The 25,960-nt window shown below is 43.2% G+C and overlaps 1 protein-coding gene across 3 annotated transcripts in view; it reads right to left on the reverse strand.

Annotated features, from left to right (window-relative positions):
- The window catches only part of ZNRF1 (zinc and ring finger 1), a 94,875-nt gene extending 74,911 nt beyond the window's left edge, over nt 1–19,964 (reverse strand). For all 3 annotated transcript variants that reach the window (XM_027619038.2, XM_027619041.1, XM_027619040.1), the window contains exon 1: nt 18,924–19,964. In XM_027619038.2, the coding sequence (XP_027474839.1) occupies nt 18,924–19,347 (424 nt within the window). In that variant the 5' untranslated portion in view covers nt 19,348–19,964. The remainder of the gene's footprint in view (nt 1–18,923) is intronic.
- Nucleotides 19,965–25,960: the final 5,996 nt, after the last annotated feature.

Raw genomic sequence — 25,960 nt, forward strand, 5'->3', positions numbered from 1 at the left:
GAGAAAGACAATTATCATATGATCTCACTGATACGTGGAATTTAAGAAACAAGGCAGAGGATCATAGGGGAAGAGAGGAAAAAATGAAACAAGATGAAACCAGAGAGGGAGACAAACCATAAGAGACTCTTAATTTCAGGAAACAAACTGAAGGTTGCTGGAGTGGAGGGGGGTGGGAGGGATGGGGTGGCTCGGTGATGGACACTGCGGAGGGTATGTGCTATGGTGAGCACTGTGAATTGTGTAAGAGTGATGAATCACAGACCTGTACCCCTGAAACAAATAATACTTTACGTGTTAATTAAAAAAATAAAATAAAGGTACTAAATGAAAAAAAAAAGACAAGTAGGCTTCAGTATACCATTTCATTCCATAAATCATTCTTAGAATGTAATACCCTCTCTGGATTCTTCCTCCATGTAGATGGTGCAGAATAGTGGTAACTCTAAAGAGAGCCTTCTAGATTCTGGGTATCAACAAGTTCACTTGATCTCTTTTCTGAAACTTCATGTTTACCAATTCTCTATCTACTGTTAAGAATACTATGGAAGAGTTCGGAAGAATCCTGCCCGATAGAGCTTTCTGCAATGACGGAAATGTTCTATATCTGTGCTGTCCAATTATAGAAGTCACTAGCAACTTGTGGCTAGTGAGAACTTGAAATGTGGCTAGTGTGAGTCAGAAACTAAATTTTAAATTTTAATTAATTATAATTTAAATAGCCACATGTGGTTAGTGGCTACTGTAATTGGATAGTGCTGTCTAGAAGAAGAAAGAGAATAAATTCAGCCTCCTGAGAAAATGGAAAGCTCTAAAAGTTTATCCTGAGTACAGAGGAAGAGTTAAGCTTCCTATTGCCATAGACATGGATCCTTGTCACAGCTGTGAGCCAGCCCCCTCCACCCCAAAGAGGTACAGTGCTAAAAGTTTTCCCTATAGGACTCCGGAGTTGCTCTTCCTTTAGGAGTAGGAACCAAAATGAAGAAGGGCTTCCTGCTTCCTGCCTCCCTGCTCCTAGTGCTTGTTTGCTTAAGGGTATAAAGCCAGTGATATGGCTTCATGGAATTTTTGAGGACAGGAACAAAAAGCAACTAGCCAGCCCCACCTACTTTCCAAAGGAGGAAAACCAGAACCATGGAAATAAAGTGATTTATTCATTTTTTTGCTTGTTTTTATGCAGTGGAAGGCAATAAGTAACCAATCCACCAACTTATTCCAAGGAATTTAAAATGCAGTTCAATGAAATAGAAAAATCAGTGGATGGGTTAAAAAGCAGGTGAAGAAATAACTAGTGCACTGAAAGATGTAGGTAAGAAATTACCCAGAGTGCTAAAGAGGTGGGAAATATGAAACAGTTTCAGAAACATGAAGGATAGAATAAGAAAGTCCAATATATAACATCTAGGATTTCCAAAAGGAAAGATGGAAGAAAATAAAAGAAAAGCCAAATTTGAAGGGATAAATGGCTGAAAATTTCTCAGGTGCATGAAATCTCAGATTCAAAGACTAATAGCAAGCAGGATAAATAAACCAACATGACAGTAAATTTGCATAACACCATGAACAAAGAGAGGATAAAAAAGGAGCTAAGAGGGGAAAAAACGGATTAAGAGTGGAGAAGCCGACTTCTCAGTTACAATATTAGAAGATGGAAGATAATAAAACAGAATATCATTCAATTGCTAAAAAATAATAACTGCCAACACAGATTTTTATATCAAGCCATATTATCATTCAATGGTTATGACAAAATAAAAACACTTAAAGGCAAGCAAAAAAAGAGTTTACCATTAAGAGATTCACTGAAAAAAATTTTAAAGCCTACCTTTGGAAGACAGAAATTTAACTCAGATGGAGTATGATGATAATTCAAGAGGTTAGAGAAACACAGTGTAAACCCAAGGGAAGTAGAAGAAAAGATAAAATACAGTTAAAAGCAGAAAGCAGGGTGCCTGCGTGGCTCAGTCAGTTAAGCCTCCCACTCTTTTGGCTCAGGTCGTGATCTCGGCATCATGAGATCCAGCATCAGGCTCCACACTCAATGGGGAGTCTACTTGAGATTCTCTCTTCCTCTCCTTCTGCCCTTCCCTCTGCTTGTACATGCTCTCTCTCTCTGTTTTTCTCTAATAAAGAGCAGAAAGCAACAAAATAGTGGGGGGTAAAGGGTAATCAATAAAATCAAAAGCTGGTCTCTTGAAAATAAATTAATAAAACAGAGCTCTGGCAAAACTAATCAAGAATAAAGAAAAAACAGGGGCGCCTCGGTGGCTCGGTCAGTTAAGCGGCTGCCTTCGGCTCAGGTCATGATCCCAGAGTCCTGGGATCGAGCCCCACGTCGGGTTCCCTGCTTGGTGGAGAGCCTGCTTCTCCCTCTCCCTCTGCCTGCCTCCCTGCCTGCCTCTCTGCCTACTTGTGCACTCTCTCTTTGTCTGTCAAATAAATAAATAAAACCGTAAAAAAAAAATGATGTAAATATTAAAAAAAAGAATAAAGAAAAAACATACACATATAATAATAAGGAATGGAAAGAGTGTCATAATACAGGGATAGACAGAGATTGTAAGACATATAAGCCTTATCAAAACTGACACAAGAATAGAAAACCTGGATATACCAATAATATTGAAAAACTTGAATCATATTAAATAAAAACTTACTCATGGAAAAAAAAAAAGCGCTAGGTCCAGACAGTTTTATAGGAGAATTTTACATGCAACAACTTTCCCAGGGCCAGAGTTCTCACCAGGTTTGATAACAATTCCCGACCCCTCGTGCTTCAGATCCAGGAGTGCTAAGATTGCCACTGTGGCCAATCTCCAGATGCTTCACTCATCCACTGTTAGTGCCTTTAATCCTGCCCATACCTTTGTAAACTGTCTCTTCAATTAAATTTGATTCCATTACCTGAGTGTGCCATCTGTTTGCAGCCAGAACTCTAATAGGCCTTTATACAAATTCTTCTAGAAAAGAATTAACATATACATATTCCTAAACTCCTTTTAAAAGTCTACATTAACCTTTGGGACACCTGGGTGGCTCAGCCGGTTAAGCTTCTGCCACCGGCTCAGGTCACAATCCCTGCATTCTGGGATTGAGTCCCAGGTCAGGTTCCCTGCTCAGTGGGGAGTTTGCTTCTCCCTCTGCTTGCTGCTCCCCCTGCCTGTGCGCTCACTCTCTCTCTCGCTCTCTCTCTCTGACAAATAAATAAAATCTTAAAAAAAAAAAAAAGAGTCTACATTAACCATAACAGCAAGAAAATAAAATAATGAGTGAAATCTCGTAACATATGCAGAAATCCCAAGTAGAATATTCATATATTAAATCTAGCAATGTATAAAAATATATGTATCACAACCAAGTAGGGTTTACTTCAAGAATATAAGGATAGTTAAACATTATAAAATCTATTAATGTAATCATTAACAAATCAAGGGAGAAAGACCATCTGAATAAATGCAAGGGAAAAATCTGATAAAATAGCCACTTTTGATACTTAACAAATTAAGAATAGAAGGGAATAAAGGAAATTGACCAAAAACCGACAATGGTTCCGATGCAAGAAGCACTAGCTTTAATAGGAGGAAAACAAAGATGCCCATGATTACCGATTCAAATAAACTTTTTACTGGAGGAACTAGCCTGCAATCTTAAAAGAAAGAGAAGTGACACAGAAGAAGATTAGAAAAGAAGGAACTAAAGAGTCATTATTTGCAGATGTGATTCTCTTGGATTTTCTCTGTAGACATTTCCCATTATAACTATTATACTCATTCTCATTCTCTCTCCTTCTCGCTAAGTTCTGCAAATTTGCTGAATATACAAGAAATGTGAAATGATTATAAGAAAAATTTAAAACTATTTACAGCAATAACCCAAAAACAAGGTACCTAGCGATGAGTCTAACAAAAGGGATTCAAGATCTTTAAAAAATTATAAAGCTTTATCCAAAACCATTAAGTAATAACATGAGGTTACATTTACAGATCACTTATTATCTGCTGGGCACTGTTTTGAATGGTGTGGTTATGTCTATAAATTAGTTTAATTTATAAAATAGTCTCACATGATAGATACAATTATTATTAGCCTTACTTTAGAATTAAAGAAATTACGGTGCAAGGGTAAATCACTTGCCCAAGATTCCAAAACTAAAAATCAGCTACAATGGAATTCAAACCTACGGCAGTCTGGCTCCAAGCCTGCAAACTTAACCGGTACCCTACACTGCCTCTCCCAAGAGGGGATGTCCCACTTCTCCCATGAAGGCACCTCTGGCTGAGCTGAGTCAAGCCTCCAGGAAATAGTCTCAGGTCATACTGAGGCAGACTTGACCTGAACTCTGGGCAACAAGCCCCTATTTCAACAGATGGGATCAGAGGACACAACTTGGGAGCAAAGGTTCATGGTAAGGATATAGACCACCTCTGAGGAAAATGGATCTCAGCATTAGATCTAGCCACCCCTTCAGACACCCTGTCACTTTTAAGATCATGTGGTTTTCCCATTCCCAGAAGCAGGTCAATGTAGATTCCTCAGACTTGAGAAGTTTCATTTATTAACATCTTAAGCAACTTTACAGAATCAAGAACTATATGGACATTCAATTATTTATGTCTTCCTAGTAACAACTGAGGATTCTGGGTGATGCAAATGCAGTATTTGTGCAAATTTTGCAACTTTTCTGTAAATCTGCAATTATTTCAAGGCTTTAAAAAATATTTAAAAATTCTATTATATCTGTAAAACCATTCCCATCAGGTTCATAGGTAGACTCAAATTTATAAAGATGGCAATTGATAAACTCAATGTAATTCCAATAAATATCGTTAACAGTTTCTCCCCCATAGAAGATGACAAAGCTGATTCTGGGAGCAGAAAGTGCCAAAAATAGCTAACCGGTTTTTGTTTTTATTGTTGTTGTCTGTAACATACAGAAAGAACTGTTTATTCTGCTGTTTGCAATACAAAGACATAGGGAAACGTTATTGTTTGTACAACATAATAAGGGAAAAAATTTGAAACTGCCCATTAGGGTCAGTTTGCCAGATGTCCTGTCATTAAGAATACCAGCTATAAACAGAGCAGTTCCTAGTACTTTGTACTTCATTTTGATTATTCTATCCTGATTCCCTTATTTGTCCCCTAGAAAGCTTCACTTAGACAACACAGCTTTGAAAAAGAAAAACAAGATGAAAGGATTTGCCCTTCCACACAGCAAGACAAAACTACAGTAATTAAGAAAGTGTTAGCACAAGGATAGACAAATTGACCAATGGAACAGAACAAAAAGCCCAGGAACAAATACAGGCCTGGAAGGAAACTTGATGTATGACAGAGGTGGCTTTGCAAATCAGCAGGAAAGGACTTCACCATTCTTCACTTGCTGCTGGGAGAGCTAGTATTCATACAGAAAAGAAAAATATATCCTTATCCTACCCCATTGAAACAATTTAATTCTCCAGGGATTAAGGACTTAAATATGAAAAGCAAAAGTTAAAAAACTTTTAGAAGAAAATATAAGATCTTTATGACCTCAGGGAAAGAAAATCTTTCTTAAGATACAAAATGCATATGGTATAGGAAAAACACTGGAATATTCAATTACACAATTGAATTAACTGTAACAAATCACAAAAAGAATAAAGAGATAAGCCACACACTGGGAGAAATACATCTGCATTACATATGACAACAAATAATTATTGTCGGGAAACAAAACAAAAATACAAATTCATACAAACTAGTCAGGAAAGGATAAACTATCCAACATAAACATGGGTAAAAGACATGAACAAACATTTCATAGAAACATTTAGTTTAAATATATGATATTAAAATATTAATTATATGTAAACACATACTATCAAATACATAAATAACAAAATTACAGTGGTATACCATTTCATACCCACCAGAGCTTGCCAAAAATTAAAGTATGATGATATCAAGTTTTGGCAGGGGCATGGAGGAAGTGAAAATATGCTATTTGGGGAATGTAATGGCACAAGCATAATGAAGAGTCACTGGGCAATATCTCATTAAAAGCTGAAGATACATATATCTATGACCCAGCTATTTCACGACTAAGGATGTACCCTAAAAAACTCTCACTCAAGTATGTAAAGAAACATAGAAAAAATTCTCAAAGCAACGGAAAATAACTTTAATACCCACTGTAAGAGAATGGATCAAGAAATGGTGATATTTGTGGTACAGTCAGTCATGCAAGTGAGTACAACAGTGAAAATGAATGTGTCAACAGAAGCAACAAGTACTACGATGGATTTACAGATCTCAAATCCATTTGGGGACACACACACACACATATAAAAGGATAGTTATTATGATAAAGTTTATATGAATCAAATTAATATTTTAGATAGAAACATGCAATAAAAGTATGACTATATAGAGGATGATCAACAGGAGAGTCAGGCAGTGGTTACCTTTGGGGAGGAAAGAAAAAATATGGGAACTGGGTGAGATTTATGCAATTACATCTGTAATGGTTTATTTATTAATCTGTTTGGTAGGTAAATACATTATCTCTTTTGAATGCCTAAAATTTTAGAAAAGATTCCAAGAGACCAGAGCTCCTATTCAGTCACACCAGTATCTGATCTCCTAAAATGTGCAAGCGAAACCAAAATTGAGATAGTATAAACTCCTGTGACTTTTCCATTTTGCAATCACAGGACTGAAACTTTAGAGTTCATCTAATATAAGTAAACAGACAGGAGAAGGAAGGGTCAGGCTCCAGCCTGGATCTTATGACAAGATGTACCCTGAGGACCCTCAAGGAAAAGAGGGGTATGGGAATAATTCTTGCTATTTTATGAAAGTGATCATTGCCTTGCAGAAAAACGATTTGACAAAGTACAACATCCATTTGTAATAAAAACCATCAACAAAGTAGGTCTCACATACCTCAACATAATAAAGGCCTTATATATGAAAAAACCCACAGTTAATATCATACTGAATGGGGAAAAAACCTGAGAGCTTTTCCCCTAAGCTCAGGAACAAGACAAGGATGTCCACTCTCACCTCTTTTATCCAACATAATACTGGAAGTCCTAGCCACAGCAATTAGACAATCAAAGGAAATAAAAGGCATTCAAATTGGTAAGGAAGAAATAAAACTTCAACTATTTGCAGATGACATGATACTATATATAGAAAACCCAAAAGACTCCACCGACAAACTACCAGAACTGGTAACTGAATTTAGTAAAGTCGCAGGATACAAAAATCAGTGTACAGAAATCTGTTGCATTCCTATACATTAATAATGAAGCAGCAGAAAGCGAAATTAAGAAAACAATTCCATTTAAATTGCACCAAAAACAATAAAATATCTAGGAATAAACTTAACCAAAGAGGTGAAAGACTTGTCTCTGAAAACTATAAAACACTGATGAAAGAAATTCAAGATGACGATAAGAAATGGAAAGACATTCCATGCTCATGGGTTGGAAGAACAAATATTGTTAAAATGTCTATAGTACCAAAAGCAATCTACACATTTAATGCAGTGCCCATCAAAATACCAACAGCATTTTTCACAGAGCTAGTACAAACAACCCTAAAATTTGTATGGAACCATCAAAAGACCCCAATAGCTAAAGCAATCTTGAAAAAGAAAAAACCGGAGGCATCATAATTTCAGACTTCAAGTTATGGTACAAAGCTGTAGTAATCAAAACAGTGTGGTACTGGCATAAAAATAAGCACACAGAGGGGCACCTGGCTGGCTCAGTCGGAAGAGCATGCAACACTTGATTCTCAGGGTCCTGAGTTGGAGCCCCACTTGGGGTGTACAGATCACTTAAATAAGCAGAACTTAAAAAGAAAAGTTAAAAATAGAACTATCCTACAAGCCAGTAATTGCACTAGTGGGTATTTACCCAAAAAGTACAAAAACACTAATTTGTAAAGGGATACATGCACCCCTATTTTTACTGCAGCATTACCTACAATAGCCAAACAATGGAAGCAGCCCAAGTGTCCATCAACAGATGAATGGATAAAGAAGATGTGGTATATACATACAATGGAATATTACTCAGCCATACAAAAAGAATGAAATCTTGCCATTTGCAACATCATGGATGGCACTAGAGAGTATAATGCTAAGCAAAATAAGTCAGAGAGAGACAAATACCACACGATTCCATTCATATGTGCAATTTAAGACACAAAACAAATGAGCAAAGGAAAAAAATAAGGGAGAAACAAACCAAGGAACAGACTTAACTATAGAGAACAAACTGATGGTTGCCAGAGGGGAGGTGGTTGGGGGGATGGGGAAATAGGTGCTGGGAATTCAATGTACACTTATCCTGATGAGCACCGGATGATATAAAGAATTGTTCAATCACTATGTTGTACATCTGAAACTAATGTAACACTGTATATTAACTATACTGGAATTAAAATTAAAAACTTAATAAAAAGGGACACCTGGATGGCTCAGTGGGTTAAGCATCTGCCTTCGGCTCAGGTCATGATCCCAGAGTTCTGGGATCGAGTCCTGCGTCAGGCTCTTTTCTCAGCTGGACAGCCTGCATCTCCCTCTGGCTGCCACTCCCCCTGCCTGTGCTCTCTCTCTCTCTCCCTCTGACAAATAAAAAAATCTTTTTTTTTTTTTAAAGATTTTATTTATTTAATTGACAGAGGGAGAGAGAGCACGAGAGGGAACACAAGCAGGTGGAGTGGGAGAGGGAGAAGCAGGCTTCCAGCTGAGCAGGGAGCCCAATGCGGGGCTCGATCCCAGGACCCCGGGATCATGACCTGAGCCGAAGGCAGACGCTTAACGACTGAGCCACCCAGGCGCCCCCAAATAAAAAAATCTTAATAAAAAAAGTGACCATCACTTTTTCCTTCAGTGTCTTGATTTCCTTAGGCAAAAGATACTTTGTAATTATGCCATCAATTAAAAATGTTGAGCTTCCACCATATAACCCAAGAAAAAGTCCTCTAGAGTAGAGGTTCCTCTTGCTCTCTCCTTGTTTGAAGGCCTGGTCAAAGTCACCCCTAAAGGATGGATCTATAATCCCACAGGCCTGAGAGCTTTCAGGCCCAGAAATCCCCCTCTGAGTCCCTTGTTTGTGCCTTTTTCTCTATTAGTTATTGCTGGCTCTTAGGCATTAACTGCTGACTTCCTGTTCCTCTTTATTGAGCTCTGGGGCCTTGGAACTGGTAAGAGACTTTGAAGAAAAGTACAAAGCCAGGAAAACAGAGTGGAGACAGCTACCACCTTCCAAAGGAAAGCAGATCTTAACATGGTTGTAATAACCTTTCAGACTTTCCTCTGTCTGTAGCTTACATAAGACAGTGGTTCAGACACAAGAACTGAAGAGCTGTAGGTCACTGAAGTTGGGAACAGTTAAAACTCAGGTTTAGGTGGGCAGAGAGGTTGAGGACAGCATTTTGGATGCTGATAGCATAATCCTGTTCTGTTCCAAACTCTTACTATCTCTAGCATTTCCTTTTCACCATCCTACAGAGGCTGACTGGGTAATGTGTTCTCTTTGGGTGTCACTGTAAAGGCTTTATTTTTATTTATTTATTTATTAAGATTTTATTTATTTGACAGAGAGAGACACAGCGAGAGAGGGAACACAAGCAGGGGGAGTGAGAGGGGGAGAAGCAGGCCTCCCGCTGAGCAGAGAGCCCGATGCGGGGCTCGATCCCAGGACCCTGGGATCATGACCTGAGCTGAAGGCAGACACTTAAAAGACTGAGCCATCCAGGCGCCCCTATAAAGGCTTTATCAAGACCCAAAGTCTTCAGAGCACAGATGACCTTGTATGAATTGTCTCCTTATAAAGTAGTCCTACAGTCAGTGCCAAGCACCAGGCCACCATTTCACAATATGGAAAAAGGAGGCACACTCCTGACTCTTACATTGTCATCGTTAGGTCTACAGCCATCCCTTAATCCAGAAATGGGACACTCTTCACGTAAAAGGCCTCAGGCCCTCTGACCCAAGGCCTCAGTTTCACGAACCTTTTACACTACAATGGTGTTTTAATGAACTGAGTTTGGATGTTCAACTCCAATCTCATTGGTCATGCTACTGTGGCAATTCACTGAGCACAGGCCTCCCCCATTCTATTCTGCTGTCCTGCACTTTGAATTCAGGGCTCACTGTCAGCATGGAAAACACCAGAGCTCTGATATGGCAGCCTCTGGTTATGTTCCACCCAGGGATTTATCATCCACAACCTACTCAAATCCCTCCCCCAACAGCTACCAAAAATTCCCCTGGTGAGAAATGCTATTATGAGAAGGAGTGGCTGCTTTGTGACTCACTGTTTCATTAAAAAGATTTTTTTTTTTTCAAACAAATTTTCAGTAGAAGAATCCAAAGGTTTTCCAAAGCCACAGCAAAAACAGAACAGCTCATAATACTATTTCTCAAAGGTCTGCCACTTCATAGGCGATTCCTATGCCTCAAAATACTGGAGATGCTTAGATTCACTATCCTTTTATGTTGCACTTGGCCTCTAGGCTGAGGGAATAGATGAATTAAATACAGCTAACAAGACTGGGCTCGTCAAGTGTGTCTCTGCCAGCCCTCCGCAGAGGTATTAGACTCGCCATAGTTCTCCAGGGCAACTGGCTGCAATGGTATGACTATTTCAGCCACATCTGACCAGGACTGAGGAAATCTAATAATATATGGTGTACATGGGGTATCTGGTGATGCCTGTTACAGTAATGAGCAGTGTTGTAAGTTTCTCTGAAAAGTTGACTTAGATAGCATTATAATTTACAGGGCATTAAAAGTGTAAATGGTCTAAGTAGAACAGAACAATATCACCGAAAGCTGATTTGTATTTATCGTCGGCAAGTACTTCATTGGTTTGGGCTGTAATCCCAAGGACCCCCTCAAGGCCTTGTAGGATTCCCAGAGTACTCAGGCAGGCATCAGGATAAAAGAATTCTCATGGCTCTCCCTAAGGAAAAGCACCCTCTTAGCAGGAAAAAAAAAAAAGTTACTGGAGAGGAATCAAATGAAAACATCTCCAAAGAGTTGAGAAATATGGGCAAAATGACCAAAATGGCTGGGGTCTGGGGTCTAGGGTCTTGGGTTCTCCCCGCTCTGTCCCAGATCATCTGGGTGACTCCAGATTTAAGTTTCTCCCACATGCTAACAAATCAGTTTTGACCTTAAGAGATACTGTATGAAAGCTGACCAATTTCAGAACAACTCCTTGTGAAGCATGGCTTATTTAATTATACTTTTTAGAGGGCTAAAGGGTACTACCAATGAGAAAGCTAGAGCCAAGCTATGACAAATCTAATTCACTAAGATCAAGATGACTACATATTCCTAAATAAAAGGTGAGGTTTCTCCAAAAATTAAGGTATCATCTTATAGCCAAGGCCCACATTAAGTCTCTGAGCTTGGAGCATTCTTTTAAACCCATTACTTTTAGCAAAAAAAAATACTCGAATATAATACACATTTAATAATTTTTCGGGGAAGGTGAGGAAGACATTTCAGTCACCAATGTTGGCTATCATAAACAAAGCTTTAAAAATCACTTAAAATAGCACTAAGTGTCAACATTGTGGAGCTCAGAGACATACAAGGCTAAGGGGAAAAACTGTTCCTCATATTTCCTTATGGATATTTGTGGCTTGGGATAAATTTTACAGAGACAAGATAACTAAAGTGGTGGATCATGCTTCTAGAAAACAGTGTTCAATGACCAGAAAGAAAAGTGGCTCTAGGGATGACAAAGATACCAAAGCCAAAGATACACACAAAGAGTTCGCAAAACAGTTTTTCCTTTTGATAGTCTCACTGAGAAGATAGAGGACCACTTGTATTAGGATATACGAGGAATTTCCTAAAAGGCACTTGGCTGGAGCCACAAAGAAAAGATCACCTGCTCCAGCCCAGAGACACAGGGTTTAGGAAAGAACGAAGAGTGACAGTGAAGAGTAGGGAGCAAACACCATCCGTGTAACAGCCTCATGGACCAAACCCTGAATTTGTTTATTCAACAGAACAACTGATGAAGAAGGTAAAAATCTCCCCTTAAGCTGCAACATTCAGACTCTCTCTTAAGGAGTAAGGAAGCAAAGACTCTTAGAAAGAACAAAGTAATGTTAACCACCCTTATAATAAATATACATTCCCAGCACCTAACACAGGTCCTAGTATACTGGAAGCACTCAATAAATACCAGTTGAATAAATGAATGTCTTAGCTCAACAAAGCTCCATACACACAATTAAAAAGTCTCCCACTTTTGGGTCTGTAGGAGAAAAGAAAAGATAGGTATTTTGTTCATTTAAAGTCTGGATTCATTGTAGGATCTTGTCTAGCTGCTGGCTGAGGACACATGAAAGAGGATCTAGCTCAGCAAACCCTTCTGTAGCACAAGCAGCCAAAGGCAGCCGTGCCTTAGAAGAAAAATCAGGGGGAAGGCAAGCACAGAAGGGAAGGGGACACCACCACAATTACCTTCTGTTCTGAGCAACTTCAATTCTCAGGACCAAGGCAGATGGGCTCAGGCCTACCTCTGGGAGAAAAATGCTTAGTTCCATGTAAAAGAAAAACATCAAACCATGACCAATGCTCTTGCTGGGTGAATCTACCCTCTGGAGCAGCTGAAAGGAAGATCTGTATGGATCCTGCTTACGGGATACTTGATTCATTTAGTAATATTGAAAATAATGCTAATGAGTGTACCAAAAAAGCATTCAGAGTTCTTTCTTTGTTTTGGATGAGAATTTTCTTTTTTATTTATTTATTTATTTATTTTTTTAAAAGATTTTATTTATTTATTTGACACAGAGAGAGAGACAGCGAGAGAGGGAACACAAGCAGGGGCAGTGGGAGAGGGAGAAGCAGGCTTCCCGCTGAGCAGGGAGCCCGATGCGGGGCTCGATCCCAGGACCCTGGGATCACGACCTAAGCCGAAGGCAGACACTTAACGACTGAGCCACCCAGGCGCCCCTGGATGAGAATTTTCAGAATCATTTGTTACAAGTTCAGATTCTTAGGTGTCTCCTTAGCTCTACTGAATTCTGGGAGTGAGGTCCAGTCATCTGCATTGTTAACAAGCCCCCCAGAGAATACTGGGCAGTCAAGTTTGAAAACCCCTTGAACCATTCACAGAAATCAAGAGAGCTCTGTTTGTTTCTGCCTCCTTCTTGTTACAGATCCAAAGAGTGCACTATAAATTCTTACCATGCCTCCTTTAACTTGGTGTTTATAGGGACCCAGTGAATTCCCCCTTCCTCTTTACTTCCAGCAGAGGAAGGTTGTACTCACAATTCTAACAACTCCAGGGAGATTTCGGGGTAAACAGTCTCACTGGTCTAGAAGCTATCCCTAGCTGCTGCTTTAAGATTAAACTTGGCTCTTCATTTGCTCCACACTTGAGGTTGTTGGTTTTCCGGTTATTCGTTCACACCCACAACTCACCCCTCAAATATCAAAACCAGGAACCCAAGTGTTGCATTCCAGGATAGACGTCTGTCCTTATGAGAAAATAAGATTCAGAAGTGAAAACTGCTGGGTCTGTATGAAGTGCCTTCTCATACTCAAGCTTATACCCACAATAATCAATAAGGACTATCTGATACAGACTAGGCCATGACAAAGTTTAGAAAAGAAACAGATGGTATTTTATACTCATCCACCATGCTAGAAGACTGGGATTAGGGTTTAGGTTTTGAGCTAACTCCAAGATTCTGGTACTAACAGCCTTAGTAGCCACTGTCACTAGAAGTACCCCTATTTAAGGGTTAGCAGGAGCAAGACTAGTCCGTTTATGTTACGACCACTTTTCTGAAGTTTTCTCAATTTTGAAACTGTCAAAATTGATGTTTAGTTTTATAATTGGATTTACTAAAATATTAGTGTCCAAGAAGCTTGTGTTGAATATCAATACATTTGTAAAATACAAAGCATGTTCCTTATCCCAAAAGGAACCAGAGTTGCATTTCTTCGGTGCAGAGTGGCCTGGCTCAAGAGTATTCCTTGTGACATGTTTGGGGTGTGTCTCTACTTAATAGCAAAATGCACACATCCCATAAAACAAACACTTTAAGAGCCAAACGACTGTTTCTTCCAACACCTTTCAAACCCCAGTGAGGAAGAGTGAACTGTGACCTTCAAGGAATTATCAGCTTCTCAAGGGACCTTTTCAAAATTTTATTTTGTGAAAATAAGTCCTCATGGTAATAGAGAACTATAAACTCTGCTTTACAGAAAAATTTTCATTAAGAATAGAACTTTTGCAGGGCAGGAGACCCATCATGCTCTCTGAAGACCACAGAATTCTTTTCCTTCCCCAGAAACCAGGTAAGGGACCATTACCTCTAGCACACCTATGGTGAGGCACAAAGAGGCTTTCTGATCCACTCCAATGGAGTCGGCAGCTCTGTTTAATTATTTAAGAAGAGACAATTAAATCACTTCAGAACCCTAGAATGGCAGCAAATAGAATCCAGGAGATATCCTGCTAGTTTGTTCAAAGACTTATCAAAAGTTACCTTTTATCAGTCCCAGTTGATGACTTGGTGACAACAAAAAACAGTTTAGATTTTTCTGAATATGCACATGTATATAGGTACACGTGACTAAGAAGCTGGAGTGAAACCCTCAATGACCAGACATTTTATAGCAGGACCCAGAAAACAGGCAAACTCTTCCTTCCAACATGGTGAATGCTCTGTTTTCACTCCCACATCTAGAAATCCATGTGTTTTTTTTTAAGATTTTATTTATTTGACAGAGCATAAGAGCGCGCACATGCATGTGCAAGAGGAGGGGGAGGGGCAGAGGGAGAAGAAGCTGACTCCCCGCGGAGCTGGGAGCCCAATGCAGGACTCGATCCCAGGACCCTGGGATCATGACCTGAGCCAAAGGCAGATGTTTAACCATCTGAGCCACCCAGGTGGCCTAGAAATCCATGTTCTGAGATAAACAGGGCTACTACAAAAGAATGACCAGACCTCCAGAACACCACCCAGAAGACCATTTGGAGGTTAAACACCTTATAGCAAAATTGACATTTTAATGTGGAAAGGAAGGGGCACTAACTCTCATCCTATAAAGGAGATCTTCTCGGTGACATTCATTATTATCAATGGCCTGTCAATGTAGGTCAGGTTTCTGTAGAGAGCACTAGCTTCCATTTTGGGGAAACAGTTCACACAGTTCTCAATCTCCCTGCCTAGCAAATTCTGCAGAGAGGAAAGAGAGCAGAGAACTGTAGAAGTGCCCCTACAGAAACACCCCTTTCCTTATGTATGCCATTCGGCTTTTGTAAACACTAGCTAGCTCGGTCTCGGTCTCATGATTACTCTGAAAGGTAAGCAGGACAGGCATTATCTCCATCTCACAGGTGAGAGAAACAGTGCCTGGGAGGCTACATGATTCACGTGCCCAAGGTCACAAGTCAGGCAGTGATTTGGTAGCCCAAGCAGCAGATGAGCCTAGCCCTCTGGCTTACCAGCCAGCATGATTTCCAGGACACCAGCCAGCTTCCTTGTGTTTCGGGATGAGATGCAGTGCAGTGTAATGCTTAGGGGCCGGGTTTTGACCCCTGCAGACCTACATTCCAATCCCAGCTCTGCTACCTCTTTGCTATCTGACCTTGTGTCGGCTCCTTACCTCGCCCTACATCTCCGCTTCCTCATCTCTAAAATGGGGATGAAACCATCTACTTCACAGAGGTATAGTGACAGTTAAATGAGAGGATGGACATGGGGCACTCAGATTCATTCCCTCGACAAATATCTGTGCCAGGCACACACAGTGCAAGGGATACAATAGTAAGCAAGAGGCACAGTCCTACCCTCGTGGACCTTAAAATTCAGTCAAACTAAATAGTGAAGGCGAACGGATAAATAAGATACTGATCAAGTGTGTGAAGTGCTGTTAGGGTAACAGGTGAGCGGCTGGAAAGATTAACAGGAGAGAGGCAAATTTTAAGAGTGGTCTCTACAGAGAAATTTAAGTTTGAGTCATGAGGGATCAGAAAGAGCTATCCATATGCAGAATGGAAGGGAAAACATTCCAATTATAGGGACCAGGGCGTGCAAGGGTCACAACCCGGGGAAGTGTAGGAACTGCGAGAAGACAAATGTGACGGCTATGTATCCTCATGGGATTTGGGGAACAACCTTTCCAGGCCGGCTGCCAAAGACTACCACATCTATTTTAAAAATAACAAAGACGAGGCTCAAGAGAGGTGATGTGTCTTCCCCAAGGTCACAGCTACTCTGAGAAGGGTCTGAGACCAGTATTCTACCTCCAGACACAACATCAGCTCCCTCCCTCTGAGGAAGCTTCCTGCACACTGAACTCCCCGGCTTCCTTCACTGACAACTGTCATCGGTGCCCATGAAGAGTTCCAAAAGCACCTTAAAAACACAAGCAGCAGCATCACATCAACTTCTAGGCATCTAGTCAATTGTGCACCGAAGCCCTTATCCTTTACTCTTACGACACAGGAGCAAAAACTGCTTGGACCTTACTCAAAGGCTCCAAAATAGAAACAAGTTTCTCTTCTTACAGCAGTAAACAAGAGAGGAAAGGGATGTCCTGGAAGGAAGATCCTGTGGCCTGTTCCGGAAAGTGAGACAGAACCACCAGTGCAGAAGAGTGGAAATACGAAGGTTCATCTTAAATGAACTGCAAAGGAAAAACTAATTACTTTATTTGAATAAAAGAATGAATCCCTAGAGCAGTGGCTGTCAGTTGGGATGGTGTCCCACTCCTGCACCAAGAGCATTTGGAAATTCTGTGGAGGCATGTAGTGGGCAGGGCCAGGTACGCTTAGAAGTCTTAGAAAAGGGCAGGATGGTCCTATAAAGAATGTATTACCCAGGGGGCCTGGCTGGCTCGGTCCAGTACAGCATGAGACTCTTGATCTTGGGATCGTGAGTTGAAGCCCATGTTGGGTATAAAGATTACTTTAAAAAAATATATACATATATATAATTTGGAAAAAGAATGTATTACCCAAAATATTAGGAGCAGCTTCACACACACTTTCATATTAATCCCAGAGGGATTACTATGCCCCCACTTTTCATGTATTCTCATGGTTCCATGGCTCTTCCTACCCTCACCACAGCTGGATGAAAAAAAATTAAACTGAAGTTTCACAGCTGAGGAGTCTAAAATTTTGGAATCCAACTGTAAGTTCATAACTCCAACATGGAACCTGGTACCAGGTAGAATAAGGAAAAAGAAGTTTCTAGTAAGAGACATAAATTTTAGCAAAACAGGAACCCCTTCCCCGGACAAGTGTCCATAAGATTATATATGTTTTGCAACACACAAAATTCTGTGATTTTAGAAGAAGCTTCTTATACTGCTTTTCAGTTTAAAATCAGATACTGACAGTTCTTTTAAAAAGTTAATCACAGTCATCTCACAAATACAGCTTACTCTTTCTGGACCAAATTTTATAAGCAAAATTATTAATTTCAGGATGTCTAAAAATGATCAAATGTCTAAAAGTGCCCAAAGCAGTCACACCTTGCATCTTATTCAGGGCAGAGACATGCAGTTCAAGGAAGCTCCGATGATATCTAGAGGTCTGTTCAGGAATTAAAATACCATTTCAGCAATTCAAAAGCCACTTTCAAGTGTTACCCTAAATTAGTCACTATTTCCCTCTCAAAAAATATTTCACAAATTAAATTTATAGAATTGAAACAAAAGCCAGACTATTTCCAGAAATTAAAAAAAAAAAAAAGATTCAAAAAGTCTACCCTATTTCACAATAGCTAGAACCGTGATCCAATAGATACACCCTCCATAAGGCAATCTTTCTTTCTACACAATATCTAGATTTTCTTAACTCTCCCAAAGCAGTCTGAATACATTAACTTCTTCACTCCGACCTGCCAATTAGCAAATAGCGGCCCCACACCCCTTCTGACCAATCTTCTAGAAGCCTAACCTGGCTTCTCAAATTAGCTGAGCAGACAGACCTGTTTTCCTCCAGAAGCTCCTGCCAGTGTGCCTTTTCTGCCCTGCCAGTCAGGGCCTGGGAAATCCTTTTTGCTGGCCTGTCACCAGAAGTTCACAAAATGAATTCATCCAGATTTTTTGAATCTTCCTCTTCCCAGGTAATGCACCAACAACAGCCAGGCAGTAAAGTCCCACCTCCCATTACAAAAAGATAGAGATTACCAGGCAGACCTAGCACTTAGCATGGAGGGGAAGAAAAAAGATGGAGGGATGTGACAGTCATGCAGCCAAGCCTACTGAATGCAGCACCCGCCACCAGAGCCCTGGTCCTGCAAAGCCTCAGACAGGGAGGCTCCCTGCTAGGCCCTCCATTGGGCAGGCCATACCTGTCTATGGCAGCAGCAGGCTTCCGGCTGCTCCATTTTAAACAATTCAAACACAGCTCCAGCAGGGTGGCAAAATTGGGCATCCCTTTCTCCCAGCAAGAGTGAGAGCCCTAATCCAAACAACACTTGCCCCCAATTTTCTTTCTTTTCACACTCTTTGTTTGGGAGACACCGCTTGGTCAAAGTGGATCCCTCTCTCTCTGTTAACGGTGAGGTAGGCACAATGCTGCAGTGGCAGAAAGGAAGCATCGAGGCCGACTTGCTATAAGCCAGACAAGACCTCCTCTCTGAGGACGGTGATGCCGATAAATGGGACTTCAATGGGCAGGTTTCACTCTGCTCATCCACAAGTGAACCGACGCCTGAAGTCCTAAAACGCCCGGCTCCGCAGCCTCGCAGGAAGCCTCTTTTCTAAAGGGGAGATAGCCCATTCATCCCCAGGAACCAAAGGGAAGGCAGACAGATCCAGGTCGCGCACTCCACATCCAAATCTTCGCAAGCGCGCGAAGGTTTGGGGCGCCCCGGCGCGCCCTCCCTTGCACTCCACCCTCCGAGGCCTCCACCGCCCGCGGACTCACCACTGTGCGAGCTGAACCACCTGGGTGCGATGTGCAGAGGTAGAGCATCCGCCAGCGAGGCTCGGGAGCCCAGGTACAGCATCCCGTCTCTATGGTGACCGCCGCCGGTCTCCTGGTAACCATTGCCATGGGCATAGGTGGAGTCGGACGCAGACCCTCCGCCGCCTGGCGCCCTCTCCGAGTCGCCGGTCCCCCGGGAGGCGGGGGTGTAGAGGCCAAAGGGCACCCCCCCGGCCGTGCTGGGGTCCATGCCCATGCCCGCCACCGAGCTGACCGAGCGGCTACGAAGCCCCATGGCCCCGCCGCCCGCCCGGTAGTGCCCAAAGTGGGGGGCCCCTCCCGGCGGGGGCACGGCGCTGTCATCGGTGGAGACCCCCGGAAAGGGGCCCCGGGAGCGGGCCGCCGTGCTCTGCTTGCCCCCCATGCTCGCCCGGGCCCCGGTGGGGCGGGAACCTGGAGGCCGAGACCCTCCCCCACTTCTCAGCAGCGGGGGGAGGGTTGGGCGAGCATAAATGGGGAGGGAGTCAAAAAGGAGACCCGGAGGAAAAAAAAGGGAAAAAAAAGAAAAAAGAAAAGAAAACCCGCGGGGCGGAAGAGCCAGGCGGGCGGGGATCCCAAACTAAGAATTTAAAACGATCCAAGCCAAACGCATGTTTCCCCTCAAGGTCCAAAGAGGCGCAGTCCGGCGCGGGCTCGGCGCGCCACAGGCCGCCCCCGGGCTCCCGAAAGCCGGGGGAGCCGCAGGGAAGGAGGGAGGGAGGCGGCGGGCGGGCGCAGGGAGGCGCCGGAGGAGGCCGCCCGCCGGACAGGAGGAGGCGGAGGAGGGCTGGGGGCACCGGGCGCGTCCCCCGCCTCAGGACGCCGCAACCATGGACGCCGGCCCGGACCCCTCCAGGCCTCGGGCGGGCTGCGGCGCTGGGCGGCCAGGCGGAGCTCGGGAAGCCGCGGTCGCGTCGCGCTCTCGCTCCAGCAGCCGCCGGCCCCGCCAGCCGCTCCGCCCCGCTCGGTCCCGGGCTGCGCTCGCCGGCGCTCCTCGCCGCCGTGGAGACAATGGAGGGCGGCAGAGCGCAGGCGCGGCCCGCGCCCCCTCCCCTCCCCCCCGCCGGGTTAACCCCTTCGCGGCCCCTGCGGCGCCGGGCCGCTGACGCCCGGGAGGTCCCCACCCACCCACCCAGCGCGACCGGCCTGTGACCTGAGTGGCCCGAGCCACGGGGCGTCAGGAACAGAAGCCAGGCGTCTTTTCAAAGCAAGCACTATTTTTAAAGGCCCCGAAAATGGCTAATTATTGAGGGGGAACCCCCTATGGGAGAAGGGGCGGCGACGGTTCAAGGGGCTGGGAAGGAAACGCAAAGAAGAATGAAAATTACTCGAGACGCCTACCTGGCTCTAAGGGTCACTGGTCAAGCCTCCCTCCCTGCGCAAATTTGCCCCCACAGCACCCTCTGGTGGACGTGCTGTCGTCCATTCTTGCGGAGGTTTCCCGACCAGGAGCCCCTAAGATCAGGAAGCCTAGCATTGCGGGGATTTTTAACTCTTTGGGGGTACACAGGGCACTGGGGCACTTGTGACTCGGGATTTTGCCAAGAGTAGATCGGAACTTCCTATTTGAGGCTTAAGCCGTGGGTGGGTTCCTTAGCTAAAATGCGATCCTGAAAATCATTAGGTGTAGGATAGAAAGTGAGAAGACAAAGACACAGCCAGAACTGGTGATTTTAGAAACTCCCTAGTCCAAGGTGAGTCCCTGGTTTTGTTTACCTTTTATTCCAACATGCACCATAGTGGGACACAGTGGGTACTCAGTATTTGTCCGCCGAGTCTGCATTTTGCAATATGTCTCTCTCACATATTCACATCCATCCATCCATTCATTCATTCAACAACGATTTTTCAAGTGCTGGGTGCTGGCTATGAGCATCACCCAGTCCCTGCTCTGACTTCCTTGCTCTAAATGTCCCCATATACTTCCACATCAAGGAGTCAAAACAGGGTGTAGAGAGATATTAAAAGAACCACCCCCCAAAAAGAAGAGCTGATCTGTTACAGGTATTGACTGTCCCAGTGTGGGCAGCTTGGAAAGAAACAGGAGGAAGGCTATTTATTTGCAAGCATGGAGTGCTGAGGGGAGGGCAGAAAGCCCTGCAGAAGGAAGTAGAGAATTCTCCTTGAGAAATGAACATAGGGAAAAACAAAATGTTCCAATACCCAAGAAATTATCTGTAAGTGCCTAAATAAGGAATGTGTGCACACCTAAGATCCAAATAAGTGGTCTGAAGGAAAATAAGAAAGCTTAAATTTAACCCACTTTTCTCCCTGAAGAAAGAGTATGGTAATAGAAGAGGGGTGGTATGGTGCTGCGCAGGAAAAAGGATACTAGATCCCTTGACAGATCTGTACCGGGGAGACAATACACAATCAGTAAGGATTATTGTAACCATCTAAGTAGCTTTTGATTTACCTATCCATTCAACACTTTTTTAGCACATCGAACAAAATATGAATGTCTAGTAAGTGCCAGGCACTGTACTGGGTTCTGGGATTCAGTGGTGAGCAAGACAGATGGAGTCTGGGTTCTCACAAAGCTTCAGAAGAACCACTTCATACCCACTAGGATGGCTATAATCAGAGGGGACAAATGTGAGTGTTGGTGATATGTGCAGACATTGGAACCCTCATACCTTGCTGGTGGGAATGGAAAATGGCACAGCTGCTTTGGAAAACAGCCTGGTGATTCCTCAGAAAGATTAAACAGAGTTATTGTATGACCCAGCAATTCCACTCCTAGGTCTATTTCCAAAAGACATGAAAACATATATGCACAGAAAAACGTATATGTGAATGTTCATAGTGGCATTATTCGTAATAGCTAAAAAGTGGAAGCAACCCAACTGTCTATTGTCTGATGAATGGATAAAGCAAATGTGGTGTATCTATACAGTGGACTATTATTCAGCCACAAAAATAAATAAAGTGCTGATATGTGTTACAGCATGGATGAACCTTGAAAACATCACACTAAGTAGAAGAAACTAATCACAAAAGACCATATACTGTCTGATTCCACTTATATGAAATTTCCAGAATAGTCAAATCCACCAAGACAGAAAGGGTAATGTTTGTTGGAGCCAACGGAGAGGCGAGAATGGAAAATGCCTGCTAACGGGTTAGTTTCCTTTTAGAATGATGAAAATGTTCTGTATTAAATAATGGTGATGTTTGGGGCACCTGGGTGGTTTAGTGAGTTAAACGTCTGACTCTTGATCTCAGCTCAGGTCTTGATCTCAGGGTTGTGAGTTCAAGCCCCAAGTTGGGCTCCATGCTGGGGGTGGAGCCTACTTAAAAAAAAAAAAAGGAGGGGCACCTGGGTGGCTCAGCCGGTTGAGCAGTTGAGCATCTGAGTGTCTGCCTTTGGCTGGGGTCTTGGTCCCAGGGTCTTGGGATTGAGCCCCACATTGCCTGGCTCCATGCTCAGTGGGGAGTCTGCCTCTCCCTCTGTCCCTCCTCACACTCATGCTCTCTCCCTCTCTCTCTCTCAAATAAATAAAATCTTTTTTTAAAAAAAGAAGAATGGTGATGTTTGCACAACCTTGCGACTACACTAAATACTGCTGGATTACACACTTAAAAGGGTGAATTTGATGGTATGTGAATGACAGTGCAGTGCCATACAGAGTACTGAAGTAAACAGTGACAATACCCTGCGACAGATAGGCCTAGAACAGTGCCTGGCGTGTAGTTAGCCCTCCATATGAATAAATGAGTGAATGATGAAGTGCCATGAGAGGGAAAGATTATGGTGCTGATGGAAGGAGACAGGCACCAACAGTGATCCAAAGCCAAGGCCTAAAAGATGAGCTGGTGACGAGGCTGGGAATGGGGTTGCAGGGGGAGAAATGTGCTTCAGGAAGACAAGCATGTTCCAAGCATGTTCCTAGCACGTTTGAAGGCCTAGAGAACATGGCATCTTCAGGGAACTGAAAGCTGCAGTGAAGCTGATAGGATGTGGGAACTGAAGATGAAGCCAGTCCTCAGGGGCAAACGTGAGGGTCCTAGGAGCCACAGTAGGGAGCATGGACCATATCCCGATGGGATACAGAGCTCTGGGAAGATTTATCAACATCATTATCAGTACAAATAAGAATGTCCAGTGACTAAGGAGCACTGAAGATGTCAAGACTTGAAAAATTAAGAAACTTGCTCCCTCCTCAAATAAAGACCTATATTTTTCTCAGCTTCTAGATTCATAAGGATACTGGATAGAAACATGAAACAATATGATGTAGTTCCCCTAAGGGGTGGGCAGTGGGAACTGAGCGGTGGAGAGACAGGATGCAGACAAAGATTTTGTTTCATCATGTACTTTTTTGTATTTTAGTGTTGAAGCCATGTAAATTGAGAAAGACAGAGAGATAGTCTACACACGGGCATTAAAGTCACCTGGCCAGTAGGGGCAGAGCCGGACTTCTAAGCTTTCCAGTGAACATGCTCATCAAGGAATCTTTGGATGACAAGTTCATTTTCTCTGAATGCTCGTCAATGGGATGAAAAAGAGTAGATCCACTTAACAGCTCTATTTCTGTTCGTACCTTAAGAATTTGCCTTTAAGGTTTATATTCCCATCTACTGATATTGAGAGGCCAGCCTCTTTCCCACCTGGCACCACGGAACACCTGAGAACCTGAACTGTGGGTGAAGCCTTGACTCTCCGCAGTGTGATGACGGTAGGTTTAGGTGCCCTGTGGGACTCTGAGGGGCAGCCTTTCTCAGGCAGTGCCATTGTTATCTCCTTGTACGCTTATTAAAGAACAAATTTCCTTTGAAATTACAATATTAAAATACAGAGCAGGGAAAGTTCTTCATTCAGTAGCTTGACTCTACCCTTTACATCTTAGGGAGAGTGACTCATGGCATAGCAACAGGCATCCACAGAGACCTGCAGCCTCCGATTAGTTTCATTTTGTCATTTGTTGCATTGAGAGTCCAGTGTGGGCTTTGCTGCAAGTTTCTCCTGTGGATTCCTGGTTCAAAGTTAATGGGTCAGGGGAGGTGTTTTGGATGCTCTCGATGCAAGACGATCAGAGGCAGAAAGGGCCCCCGATAGATTTAGGACTCTGTTTTACTATTTTTTATCTTTCTGCTCTCACTGACCCTGAGTAGAGTTGCTTCCTGGCTGTTCTTCAGCTGTGAAACAGGGTTAATAAACCACTGACCCACCTACCAGAACTGACAGGAGAAAGGACTGATAAATTTGGTGTTGCCAAAGCATACAAATGCCAGTGCATAACAATGCTGCACAGCCCCAGTTTCCAACATCTCTGGGAGAATGTAGAGTCTGGGAGGTTCCTGAAAGGTTCGGAAAATGAGGGAAACAGCTAGCTGGGGCCTGCTTCTGAGAAGCCTTGGGAAACCTGTGGCCTCCTTCCTCTCTGTCTCCCCAAGCCACGGCTTTGGAGGGAGCCCCAGCACTGCCTCTGGGTGTGGATAAGTGTCTCCCAGTAAGAAAATTCCCCCCAGATTTCTCAGAGCACTTTACATTTGTGTTATTTTGCTTGAAAAGAGAAAACTTAGAGAAACCAGGGCAATGAGCAACCGAATGCACAAAGTGAGGAGCACGAGCATGTGTGCACGTCCACAAATATTTGTTGATTGATGGAGAGGAAAATTACTAGTGGGGCTCAGGGCAGGATTCCAAGATTCCCAGATGTAAAGAGACTGAGGGGTCGGCTAACTCCACATTCTGCAGAAGAGGAAGCGAAGGCCTAGAAAGATAAAGGATCTGAGTTTAAACTTGCAAGGGTAGCTGCTGATAACAGCCAGCCAAAGCCCTGGATTTCTGGGTTGACCATGCACGTCCCCTGCCTTCCTGTGGTGTGGCTGGCAAGTGACCTTCTGGAAAGAGCTTGCTTTGGTGATCAGAGCCCTGTAGTCTGGTCAGCAAGTTGAGATCTACTTGACAGGGGACCCCCAACAGTCCCCAGTCTCTGATTGAGACAGGACATGCATCTGTGGGTCTCGGAGGCACACAGCAATTGAGAAGGAGCCAGAGAGCTCTAGATTTAGCTCCAGAGTCCCCACTCTTTTGTGATGACAGTGTGGGTGGGAGATAGAAAAGGAAGGGACCCCGGGGGCAGTATGAAAGGTGCTCATGCTCCTTCTCTCAAAAATTCTACTGGGGCCCTTTTCACATCTAAGAGGGAAAACATTGAAAGAACAGAGAGCACCAAGGACTTGAAACCCAAAGTACTTTCTGTGCCTACGAACCATGACAAGCAGATTTTGAGAACTAGACAAATACGAAGTAAAGAGGTGGGAGTGGGGGGAGGGTTGCAGAAATGCTCAGGCGAGGGCAATCCTACCAGTTCCAGTGGGAAACAGATTACCAAGCTATATATAGACGGAGAGCTTTGAAATACCTGTTTCTCTATCTCTATCTCCAAAATAAAACTCAAATGCCTAAGCAGGGGCCTTCCTCACTAGCCCTTTCCAGCTTTTTTAGCGTACTTCTTGCTACATCCTGTCATATACCCTAAGTTATAGTCATACCTGATTATTTGCTGGTCACTTAGCAGATATTTATTGAGCACCTACTACATCCAAGGCTGTAGGCAAATAAACAAATAAGAATATGGCATGTTAGACGAATGGATTCATTTATTCCCATGTGACAGTGTGAATGTGCGTAGAAAGTATTCTTTATCTTTCCTTCTTTCTGGTCTTGAACCTGGCTTGCAGTTTTTCCCCTTCCTGGCCCAGTGAGCTTGAGGCCCTTCTTTCCAGAGCAGCCTTTGGCCTTTTGTGATAGAGAACTGGGAGGAAACTGGGAGGTAAGAAGAAAGGCCACTACAGGAGGGTGAAGGCCAGGGCTGGAGGAGTTTTTAAAGGGCTGCAGTGTGTGAGAATAACTAATAGGTGAAGGGTTTTGAGGATAACGTGTTGTGGTTCTGTATCCCCTTGTGAGTTTAAAGAGTTACAAGTGAAGACCTTGAATGGTTTTAGAAATTACTTTTGGTTTCACAGAAGGCATCCTTTTTCCCTGGACA

Source organism: Zalophus californianus, chromosome 17 (genome assembly GCF_009762305.2).
Source record: "Zalophus californianus isolate mZalCal1 chromosome 17, mZalCal1.pri.v2, whole genome shotgun sequence".
Lineage (NCBI taxonomy): Eukaryota > Metazoa > Chordata > Mammalia > Carnivora > Otariidae > Zalophus > Zalophus californianus.